This window comes from Amphibalanus amphitrite, unplaced genomic scaffold (genome assembly GCF_019059575.1).
Source record: "Amphibalanus amphitrite isolate SeventyFive unplaced genomic scaffold, NRLGWU_Aamphi_draft 001182F_arrow, whole genome shotgun sequence".
Lineage (NCBI taxonomy): Eukaryota > Metazoa > Arthropoda > Thecostraca > Balanomorpha > Balanidae > Amphibalanus > Amphibalanus amphitrite.
In genome coordinates this window covers 81,167-92,485 of record NW_024882676.1, presented here as the reverse complement: position 1 = coordinate 92,485, position 11,319 = coordinate 81,167, and the positions used below count along the sequence as shown (strand labels likewise).

General features: G+C 47.2%; 3 protein-coding genes across 3 annotated transcripts in view; 1 reads left to right on the top strand and 2 right to left on the bottom strand.

Annotated features, from left to right (window-relative positions):
- The window catches only part of LOC122370895, a 101,094-nt gene extending 93,979 nt beyond the window's left edge, over positions 1–7,115 (top strand). The window contains exon 3 of the mRNA XM_043346844.1: positions 7,066–7,115. Within this exon, the coding sequence (XP_043202779.1) occupies positions 7,066–7,086 (21 nt within the window). The 3' untranslated portion in view covers positions 7,087–7,115. The remainder of the gene's footprint in view (positions 1–7,065) is intronic.
- Positions 3,789–5,786, bottom strand: LOC122370893 (basic salivary proline-rich protein 1-like). The gene is made up of 2 exons (XM_043346841.1): positions 5,672–5,786; positions 3,789–5,356 (listed from the first exon to the last, which is right to left on the bottom strand). Exons 1-2 carry the CDS (start codon positions 5,751–5,753, stop codon positions 3,828–3,830), a joined length of 1,611 nt encoding a protein of 536 aa, XP_043202776.1. The 5' UTR covers positions 5,754–5,786; the 3' UTR covers positions 3,789–3,827.
- A 2,772-nt stretch (positions 7,116–9,887) lies between the features above and the next one.
- Positions 9,888–11,079, bottom strand: LOC122370891. The gene is made up of 2 exons (XM_043346836.1): positions 10,917–11,079; positions 9,888–10,446 (listed from the first exon to the last, which is right to left on the bottom strand). The coding sequence occupies exons 1-2, from the start codon at positions 10,990–10,992 to the stop codon at positions 10,154–10,156; spliced, it is 369 nt and encodes a 122-aa protein (XP_043202771.1). The 5' UTR covers positions 10,993–11,079; the 3' UTR covers positions 9,888–10,153.
- Between the last annotated feature and the right edge of the window lie 240 nt (positions 11,080–11,319).

Below are 11,319 nucleotides of genomic sequence, written 5' to 3'. Positions count from 1 at the left end.
CAAGCTAAAAAGTATACCATTCGACGCGCCTTGACGTGTTGAGTTCACTGATGCTTTTCTTTTTGCTCTATCTTAATTAGATCAAAAGTTATAAGCGAAAAACATTTGACCCGTTTTTAGCGAAATTTTTACATTTATACCCCCAAAAACCCCCCTAAATATTGACCTAGAGCAACCAAATTTGCAAAGGGGCGAGAACTCCAGGGAGCGCCCACCTACCTACCAAATTTGGTGTTTCTAGGTGCCATAGGAGCCAATCGCGAGGGGGGTCGCATCGACCCCCCTGCCGTCGATGCCGTCCGGAAGAGAGTGTTATGAAAAATGTCCTGCCAGGGCGAGGGATAACTTGGCCAAAAAGAGAGATATCGATCTAAAATTTGGCATGTGAATAGAAGTCGGTAAGGACTTTCACAAATATTCCATTTTTTTTCGAATATCAAAAGACTTTTTGGATTTTTCGGCTATTATATTCAAAAAATCTATTTTTTGTTTTTTGGGGTCCAAATCTAGAAATGTCAAAAAATCCGAGATAGCAGTTTTGTAGCCCTGTCAATTCTACAGCTTTAATGTCTTATCATTTTTCTGTATTTCCAAAGCTATAGGCCTGACAGCTCTCCCCGCGAAACCCTTTTTTGGGTCGAAAACGGCAGAACATAACGTCACTCTGACGTCATTTCCGGCCAACCTATCATAGCCTTTGGAAGTTTTTGGTCACAATGTGTAACATGGATGTCCGGAAGAGTACTGAAAGTTTGGTGACGATCGGCGCAGCGGTTCTGGAGATATATCGAAAAGTATGGGGGGGGGCAAAGAATAGCCCCCCCCCCCCCCACCAGGGCGTGGGTTTAAGTCCAATTTCAGGTGTTTGACCTGATCTTGACCCGACTCCTGCGCTCTCTAAATTCGGCTTTAAAGTACTTATTCGACGTGTCTCGTAGCGTTCTTTCCTTTGCCGCCTCGCGCGTTGCGCTGCGCCTATTGGTTATGAAGTTATCGGCTGGGGCGTTTAACGCCCCCTCCCCCAGCAACCGGTGGGTAGCGAAATAGGGTAGGGTGGGGTAATTTGAACATGTGGGGCAATTTGAACATAGTGTGAATAACACGAAATTACGGAAAATCCATAACTGGCATGACAATAAGACCAATGAGAGAAATTATCGTAACTAAAAGGGCTATCATATGAACGGGGTTTAAAGTTTCAGGGAATGAAGATGTTGACACACAGTATAAAAAATCAATTTCGCAAGGAAAAACGCCTAACAACACATTATTGCAACTTCATTGCAGGGCAAAATCTTGCATTGCTAGCGCCTAACACGCAACGGCTTTTGTTGAACAATGACCTAATCAGTGCCTTCAATCCAAGAAATTTGCTTTTAAACCCTGTTTTCAAAAATGGCAAAATAACTTTTAGCGTGGGGTAATTTGAACATAGTGTGAGAATTTCAATGAAGACAGGGATAGCTCCGAAAAAAACAACGCTCCCAGTTTTTTTTTTTTGCCAATATTTTCGACCCAAAGCAGTAGCAGATAAGTGATGCCAGTTTTAGAATATTTACGTCTAATATCCGTCTAATGTCCGGCATTTTCGTTGATTTTCCGTCCAAAAATGTTAAAGTCAACTATTTGTCCAAATATATCCGAACATTATGCAGCTATCAACACTCAAAACCGTCATTTATATTGCTTATCATGTAATTTTACCAGCCGTAAAGTGTTCATTATATTGAGAGCTTAAAAAGCTTTCCATTCGCCAATCAATGCTACGCACGATTACTTGATAAAAATGCTTAAAGGTAGTGTGCCACCTTTGAAAGATTTCCCATTTTATTTTTCCTAGGATAAGAAGCTTCTGTTTTTACCTAATATCGCAAAAAAAATCAAAAATGGGCCTGGAATAGTGCCTTTTTCGCCTAAAAGTTTATCGGTTTTTAGATATGTATAACAACTGTAGTGGGCTCACCTGCAAACAGGCGTCGGGCAACAATCGCGAATGCGGCGCACTTGTGACAATAAGCAAAGGTCATTATAGTGTTACGACCATACGACGTACGGGAATGAGTTATCAGCTGTCTAATCGTAGACAACACAATGTCGAGCCTTAAACTGTAAGCCCGTATTGGTATTATTTCTTTTATTTGGCTGTCGAACATTATTTATGGTTTGAAATATGATATTATGTAAAATAATTGATATGAAAAAGCCGTCTTATAAGTTATGACCCCATTTCATCACACGCAAGTGGCAGAAATGACAATGATCAGCTGACGCATTTTTCTTGGCCGAAGTCAGAGCGCGCGGCCCGACGCACCACGCGTATTTGGAAATTCCGACCTCGACGAGCATCAGAAGCCACCTAACAGGCGTGTTCGAAACCGCAGGAGATGATGATGAACGGGTTTATCGAAACTTGATTGGATGAGCATATCGGTAATAGCGATTTCAGTGTGTGCATTTATTGTTCATAGTGGTGTGAAATGTGGTTGGGGTACGACCGACAACCCGTCGGGGCGAATTTCGCACTGGGGTACTCAAAATTTGAAGAATTTAAGACGTTTCCATGAGTTTTGAAGGTATGGATAAGTTCTAAAAATCCGGTTCTCTTTATCTGGGCCATTAACTCCATACGGTCCAAGAAAGCTGGCACACTACCTTTAAGTGTGGCGGGCCATCGTCCAATGTTGTCCAGATTACTATACCTTTGTGCAATCAATTCCGAATTGGACATTATAAAGAATCGGAAATCCGAATGTCCAGGTTCCGATTGGCACCACTATAACAGATGAAGTAAGGTTTGGTAGAGTTTTTATCGAACGGAGATGATAAACGTTCTGTTAATTGAAGAGAGGCGAATTCTGTCAACTGACCGGTGTGCAGCGTGCAGATATTGATACTCTGCAACTGTTATTTTTGTTGTTGTGTTGATTTTTCAAATGAAGGTATGTTTAGAATTGCTCTGCCTATTCGTTTATGGGTCAAACAACATCGGTGCTGGCGAGACTATCGTTTTTATGGCAGGTAAAGGCAATATGTTCAAATTACCCCACGGTGGGGCAATTTGAACACACCGTGACTTGGTGGAGAAGTGATGCTATGCTATTCAAGGTATGCTCGGCTCGTCCAAAAATGAGGTTTGCATGGTGAAAGTAAGTGATACATGCGCTACTGAAACAGTTTTTCTTCATCCAGGGTTGAGCTGGAATTTGGTACAATGGAGAAGACGTAAAAATATGTTCAAATTACCCCACACTACCCTACCCAAGCAACTGCCGGGTTTAGATGGAGAGAAACACATCTAACTACACATAGTTGTGTTTCATGCTGCACACAAACGACGTAGAAAAACATAGCTCTACAATTCTACATCAGTCTTCACGGATTGGTATGTAACTCCACACCACCAAAATCATATTGCACACATCGCACGATACAATTCTACTGTAGCGATCTAGCAATACTCCACCTTTGCAACACGAGTCCACGACAATACCTTTATGACAACTTCCTCATTCTATCTTTCTCCCTCTCCCTCCTCTCTCTCTCTCTCTCTCTCTCTCTCTCTCTCTCTCTCTCTCTCTCTCTCTCTCTCTCTCTCTCTCTCTCTCTCTCTCTCTCCCTCTTGCTCTCTCTCTTCCTCTCCCTCTCACTCTCTCTCTTTCTCTCCCTCTCTCTCTCTCTCTCTCTCTCTCTCTCTCTCTCTCTCTCTCTCTCTCTCTCTCTCTCTCTTTCACCCTTTCTCAAGCCACAACAATCGAAAACCTCTTTCTACGCACATTAAGCGCATCAAATTATTCGCATGTCATGTATTATGATTCACCAGGTATCCGTCACTTACAAAAGACAGTAGGATTGCAGGGACTAGTAACACAGAGCACATCCAACTCCACACACCGCTTCGGATGAGGACAGGTGGTAGTGGCGCAGCTGGGGCCCTTTTGTCTGCGGACTGGCGGCGGCCTCTGCGTCTGTGCTCCCAGGTTCTGCAGTGGAGTTTGTGCCTGAGCCGCTAGATTCTGCAAGGGAGTTTGTGGCTGAGCCGCCAGACTCTGCGATGGCGTTTGTCTTTGAGCTGCTAGATTCTGCGATGGCGTTTGGCTTTGAGCCGCTAGATTCTGCGAGGGAAATTGGCTCTGAGCCGCTAGATTCTGCGATGGCGTTTGTGGCTGAGCCGCCAGACTCTGAGAGGGAAATTGGCTCTGAGCCGCTAGATTCTGCGATGGCGTTTGGCTTTGAGCCGCTAGATTCTGCGATGGCGTTTGTGGCTGAGCCGCCAGACTCTGAGAGGGAAATTGGCTCTGAGCCGCTAGATTCTGCGAGGGATTTTGGCTTTGAGCCGCCAATCCTGGAGGAAGCTCCTGCAGTCGAGCTGAGAGAGCTGGTGTCTGTCCACCATGCTGAGCTGGCAGAGACGACTGTGATCTCAGCGGATGATTCAGCAGGGATGGCTGTGATCCCTGTGGATTATTCAGCAGGGATACCTGTGGATTATTCAGCACGGGCGACTGTGATCCCTGTGGATGATTCAGCAGGGACGGCTGTGATCCCTGTGGATTATTCAGCAGGGATGGCTGTGATCCCTGCTGATTATTCAGCACGGGCGACTGTGCTCCCTGTGGATTATTCAGCAGAGACGACTGTGATCCCTGTGGATTATTCAGCAGGGACGGCTGTGATCCCTGTGGATGATTCAGCAGGGATGGCTGTGATCCCTGTGGATTATTCAGAGCGGGTGACTGTGATCCCTGTGGATTATTCAGCAGGGACGGCTGTGATCCCTGTGGATTATTCAGAACGGGTGACTGTGATCCCTGTGGATTATTCAGCAGAGACGACTGTGATCCCTGCAGTTGGCCCACGGTGGACTGCTGTGGGCCCTGCAGTTGATTAGAGGGAGACAACTGGGGCTCCCGTAATTGATTAAGAGGTGGTTGTTGGCCTTGAAGTTGATTTAGTTGGAGTCCCTGCTGTTGACTCGACGGAGACAGCTGGTTTCCGTGCAGTTGATTAAACAGTTGAGGCTCCTGTATTTGGTTCAGTTGGTTCAGTTGGTTCAGCTGCGACCCATGCAGTTGATTCAAGAGAGACTGTTGGCCTTGCAGTTGATTCAGCTGATGTCCGTGCAGTTGATTCAGAAGGGACTGCTGAGATTGCTGCAGACGATTCAGCAGTGTCAGCTGCGAGCCCTGCCAGTCGTTGATCAGGGACTGCAGGTGGCCGCGGAGCTGGCTGGGCAGGGCGGCCGGGGTCAGGTGGGAGTGTTCGCAGGCGGGCCGCCACAGACGGAGCCGACACCGGCCCGGTGGGGCGCACAGTTGTCCGCCGCACAGCAGGCCGCCACCCGGCGCCACCGGCACACCTGCGGCGGTGACCAGACGGTCAGGGGTGGTCTGCCACTGACCACAGCGCTACAGGGAGGTCAAAGAGCACGGAAAATGGAGGGTTGATTAAACAAATGCGAAGTTAATTTTTTCAAACTGATGTCAGAATCTCGACACACTAGGTCGAATGCACACAAAAATATATAATTCATACATTTACGGTATATTTGTATGAGTACCAACAACATGTAGGTTTCATATTAGCTTTAAATGACTTCTACAAAATATTTTTGGAAGTGTTTACCAGCATAAAAGCAATGTCAATCACACACAGCAATGTTCCTGCAGTTCACCTTGTCCCAGCGTGTTCCTGAGGCAGAGTGCCAGCGCCAGCGCCAGCAGCAGCTGCGTGCGCACAGCGAGGGTGAGCGCCATGGTGGCCACTGGCGGTGACTCCACACGTTCCAGCCTTAAATACGTCCAGCACTGGATGACAATGGGACCACATGTATACCATGTGGCAACGTCATTCGGCTACAAGGCGAAGATATGTAAACTCCAGCCTGTCCAATATCCTGCGGGGAAGCCCCACTTGGTCCCGAAGGACCTTACACTGCGTCCAACCCCTTACTCAGCAGTGTGCAATTCAGGAAGCAGTTTGTGATGTTCGCAGAACATGTAACGCCACTACATCACGGTGTATATAATGATGTATTTAATTTTCATGTTAACAAGCGCCTACATACAATTGTCTTGGACTTGAGTTTTAATTGAGAGAGCTCTTCATATTTCTTTCCTGCATGCATGCAAAGAGAAAAAATAATAGTGGATGATGGAGAAGGATAAGGGCATCGGTGGATCCAGCTCCGTGGTATTAGGCGCTGTATGGAGAAGTAGAGGAGAGTGGGGCTATGCGTTACACTTTTTGGTTTTCTGCACTTAGCAGCCAAGCTATTCAATGACTAACTGTACCAAATTTGGTTACACGCTAGCTGAATGAATTTGAAAAGCAAATGCAAACCTTTACGACTATTCACTTTTATGTAATGCCTGGTTCCGACTACGGTCACTTCTGGCCCAATCAGGCCAGATCAGGCCCAATCATCCCCAAAAAGGCCGGAAAAGGCGTTCGGCCTGACAGCATGCAAGTGCGAACCGGAGCGCCTGATCCGGCCTGATCCGGCGTGATCGACCTTCAGGCCGGATCAGGCCGAAGTTAACTTTATGCTGATTTGGCCTGACGCTGCGCCCGCCATTTTGAATTCGCATTGGCGCATTTGCGACGTCGCACTGCGTGGTATTCGAAATCGTGCCCCCTTTGACACTCTGCAAAATAAAAAACCGATTTATATAAATGCAAAAAAACAGACCCAGTATGAATTAAGCACTAGACGTTCCGCATGATTCGTTTTTAGTTGATTTTTATGGTAGCCTTATTTGTGTGATTTCAGACATTGAAGGATGAAAAAGTCCCATTTGCATTGTTACAATTCGTTTAAACTTTGATCTCGAAAAGTCTCACATTATTTCAACCAAATTAGCGTTTTTGTAAAATTAATTCCAATATAGCAGCAATTGATGACAATAATGTGCTACTGATCAATATTGCCGCAAGATAACCATTCCGGCTTACGAGAAATCAATGGGGCTATGGTAAAAGACCCAGGTTCAACTCAGCCTTTACAGCCGCCTGACCTGTCGAGCATAAGAAATCCAGCTCGTCCACCTTCCCCGTCTGGGCCCACAGGCCTGGAGACCGAGTTTATAGCAGCAACAGATGGCCACACCTGATATGAGGCATGAGCCGCTCCAGCAAACATCAGGGATGGATGAAACTTGAAAGTAAACTTCTGGAAGTTTTGCTCGAGGACACCCGATTTCCGTCTCCCTCGATGCCACAAACCTCTGCCGAGCTGTTGCGGTGTCTTCTAGTGGTAACTAAAGTCATCGTCGCCATCACCGAACAGGCTCCCGCTACCGCTACCAAATTCGACACTAGCCGTTTTCACGACGGGCTTTCCGGCGAATGCACCTAATTTGACCAAATCTCCACCTAATTTTTTACCGCAAATATACCCCACGTTCCGCCGCCTATACGGTACCTTGACGTTCAATAACTACAGAAGTTATGAAAGGCATGACCGAGCGATGCGTTTTGTGCGTTCTTTATGTCAATGAGTTTTCTGAGCCCTTCGTCTTTCATGGAGGGTTTTTTGAAGCTATTAGAACAAGACAACCAGTACAGCAACGGCTATGCACTTGTTGCGCCCTGCCACCTCCTTGTATGCCATGTGAAGGACACCCCGTAGCACTAACCAGTATAGCGCCTTTTGGGGCGACTAACGGAGCGAGCGAGGGGGTGAGTCTTGCACGTGCGAAATTTCGAGGGGGTACCTCCAACTGACTTGTGCACGGCACCCTACTGACCGGTTTCTAGCGATGTGCCAAATTTGAGCACAATCGGCCCAGCCGTTCTCAAGATCTGGGAGCGGCACCCTGCACGTGCGCACGTGCTAAATGGGTCCCAACTGACTTGTGCACGGCACCCTACTAACTGGTCCCTAACCGTGTACCAAATTTGAGCGCCATCGGTCCAGCCGTTCTCGAGATCTGGAAACGACCCCTGCACGTGCGCACGTGCAGCAGCACCCCAACTCTGGCACATGGACATGTATTGCCTAGTGGGTGCCTACCTACATGCCAACTTTCAGCGCAATCGGCCAAGTAGTTACCGAGATATTGCAACAATTGCAAAAGTGACACCTCTTCGTTTTGCACGTGGCACGTGCATAAGGGGTCACCCACATGCATCGGGAATAGTCCAATACTTGGTAGAAGGAATGAAGCTACCCTACAAAAATTACCGCGTGTAAATCGGTCAAGTGGTTGCTGAGATATAAGCGTCGCAAAACCGTGACCACGGGCGGCCGGCCGGCCGGCCGCTCATACTCAGAAATTTCCGTTAATCTAAGGAAAGACTCCGCTCGCTTCGCTCGCTCCGTAATTAAGTGCCCATCTGGTGCAGCCTATGCCTTAGTAGGTAAAACGCATCGACCGTCACCCGACGGAGGGCTGCCAGAGCTGTGACGGAACACCGACTGCTCCGCCGGAGCTACTCGTGTGCTACCGCATTATGTGGAGCGTAGGGGACATCCCGCACCACTGCTCAAGTGCCTAAAGTGCTTATTAACCCGCGCCCCGCTGGGCTATTCAGCCATACGCGCCCTGCTGGGGGGAGGGGGGCAGATTCTGCCCCCCCCCCCTGTCTAACTTCCGAACCGATGGTCGTAGAAAGACGGGGAAAACGGCAATCGAAAGCTCTCAACAAGGCGGATCTTAAGAGCCCAAATTTCTTTGCTTAAGTAGGTCAGAGGTCAGGTCAAGGTCAGGTCAAGGGTACAAAATGCAAGTTTCTACAGTATCGGCCTTGCACCGTAGTTGCCGAAGAATGGACTGAAACTGATTGCCCAAAACGTGTTCTTAGACTACCAAGACAATATTCGTTGCACACAATGTCATTCAAAGGTCAAGGTCAAGGTCAGGTCAGGTCAGGTGAGGTCACCAAAAACAAAATATAGAAAAGGGCATGTGCGACACATGCTTTATGGGTCATTTTACTCATAGAATTCAATAGGCACACTCAATAAGTGATATGGACCACCTCTGGATGAATTTCAGGTCGAGGTCAGGTCAAGGTCAGGTCAAGTGAGGTCAAATTTTGAAGTTGGTTGTTAAGGCCTAAAAAGGTGTCTATCCGATGCAGTTTTTCACGGCGAATCGAATGGTGCTATTTTTGTTTCCGTACGAGGTCTAGAACTTCCAAAAAAAATCATTTTTCAAAAAAATTGTGTGTCGTGACGTAATAAAATTTTGAATAACTCCCACATTTTTGAACCGATTCTTCTAAAAATTGGTATGTAGGTGCACATAGACCACTTCTTTGACATATATTCCGGTTTTTTCGATAAACTCAAAAATTTGGATTTATAAATATTTTCCCAAAAAAGTCAGTTTTTTTTGAAAAAATTTTGGCCAAAATCCAAAATTTTCAAAAAACCGAGATAGCCATTTGATAGACAAAGTAGAATCACGTATAACCTTTTTTGTTACGTCTTGATTCCTTTAAAAATGAAGATGTTAGCGGCGTTTGAAATTTTGCCGTTTTTGAGGCGAAAATGGCGAACATGACGTCACTAAAACGTCAATTTCTCAAAAATTTTCCGACGGATTTCGCTCAAATTTTCAGGGAACGTGTCAAATTGATGTATGATAAGGTACTGAAAGTTTGACGTCGCTGGCGTAACGCGTTTAGAAGTTATTGGCGAAAAACGGGAGGGGGGGCAGATTCTGCCCCCCCAGCGGGGCGCGGGTTAAGTGCTCATTTGGGCGTGCATCATCGATCAGGCCCTGGACGACAACGGCGTCATACGGCGTACACAGGTCTATGATCAGGTCAAAGCAAAATTGCCAACACTTAGGCAATCATGCTCACACTTTGGGCTCAGGACGTCGCTTGAAAAGTCACGTCGAGCTCATTTTCGGTTCACAGACTCAAATCAGACTCAAATATGCATGTTACTTGGTATATTTGGGGTCAAAGCTAAGTCAGGCTAGGTCGCAAATGGCGAGAGAAATTTTAAGACACTATGTAGGTCACGTGATGCATGTTGTATGGCTCATTTCAGCGTTTATATTTCAATGGGCGAGAGGACATCTGTAACCGCCATACACTAATTATCGCGATAAGTTACAATTACACATTCTGAGCTCTTGTATCGGTTCTTTCCAGGGCTGCTGCACGTCACACACTGCGTACGTCAGAACGGAAGGTGCAGCTATGTAGAAACACAGCGTGCTGCAGGTGGGCAGGGCGCTCTAATGCAGAGCCTCGTAGTCTCCACACAGCGGCTAGGGAACGGACAGCTGATAGCGGCACAGCCGGCTCCCTGCGGCGGGAACTGCGGTGGCTGCGACGGGAACTGCGGCGGCTGCGACGGGAACGTCGGAAACGAAGGCGGCCTCGCACGCTCGCAGACGTGCCGGCCCAGGCGGAAGACGCACTGGCTGTTCGGTGGGCACTGCCGGCCACCGCAGAAGACCCCACTGCCCGGGAAGCCAGTACTTGCTCCTGTGGTGACGGAACAGAAAGTGAGCACTTGTTGGGGGGGGGGGGGGGGCGGCAATATCGCGAGATTTGCCATGTGAGCGGGCCCTGTGCAACGTTCAACTGTGTTTAGTGAGTAAAACGGGCCTCTATAATTTTTCTAAGCAACTATCTTGGAGTTTAAAAACATTATTATATTCGCGCAAGATAAATCAAAAGCGATAAAACAATTCGTCAAAATTAAAGTCAGTTAGATAACATTCTGGGATCTCGACAGAAGACTTATGAAATTATAGGCATTGAGTTGAGCGTTATCCGGAAAATCGCGTGAACTCTGAGCCAAAACAACCCAAATGCTGCTGTAGTATTCGTATTACCAGTTTCACACGTTTTATCCAACAATGAATAACAGGGACCAGCTCACACAATATGCACATCGCACACTTTATTTATTTTTTAGAAGAACTGGTAAAATTCTAAACAGCGTGACCCACCTTGGCCTGTGACGACACAGACGCAGGCCGTCAGCAGCAGTAATAGCGGACACATTAGGGTGAAACAGGACGCCATGGTGGCAACTGAAAACCAGTCTGCACACGCTGAGATTAAATACGCGCTGCGGCTAGACAGGTGGATATTGTGGCGCAGGGAACAAGATGCTGCTCGCACGTAGCTCCGTGGAAAAGAGGCGTCAACTCTGGAATTTCCATCGCTGCAAGCGCTGGGAAAGCCCATCCGCAGTATGCTGGAACCACAACTGCGCACCTACTTCGCAGCGAGCCGCCAGCTCAGTTTTGTATGTGGTGCAGGTATGGTGTGATGTTCGTGTGTCAGCTCTTGTAGCCTCTTTATAGCCTACCCTTTTTAAGCTGTATCGTTTCGTTTGGTAATGTATCA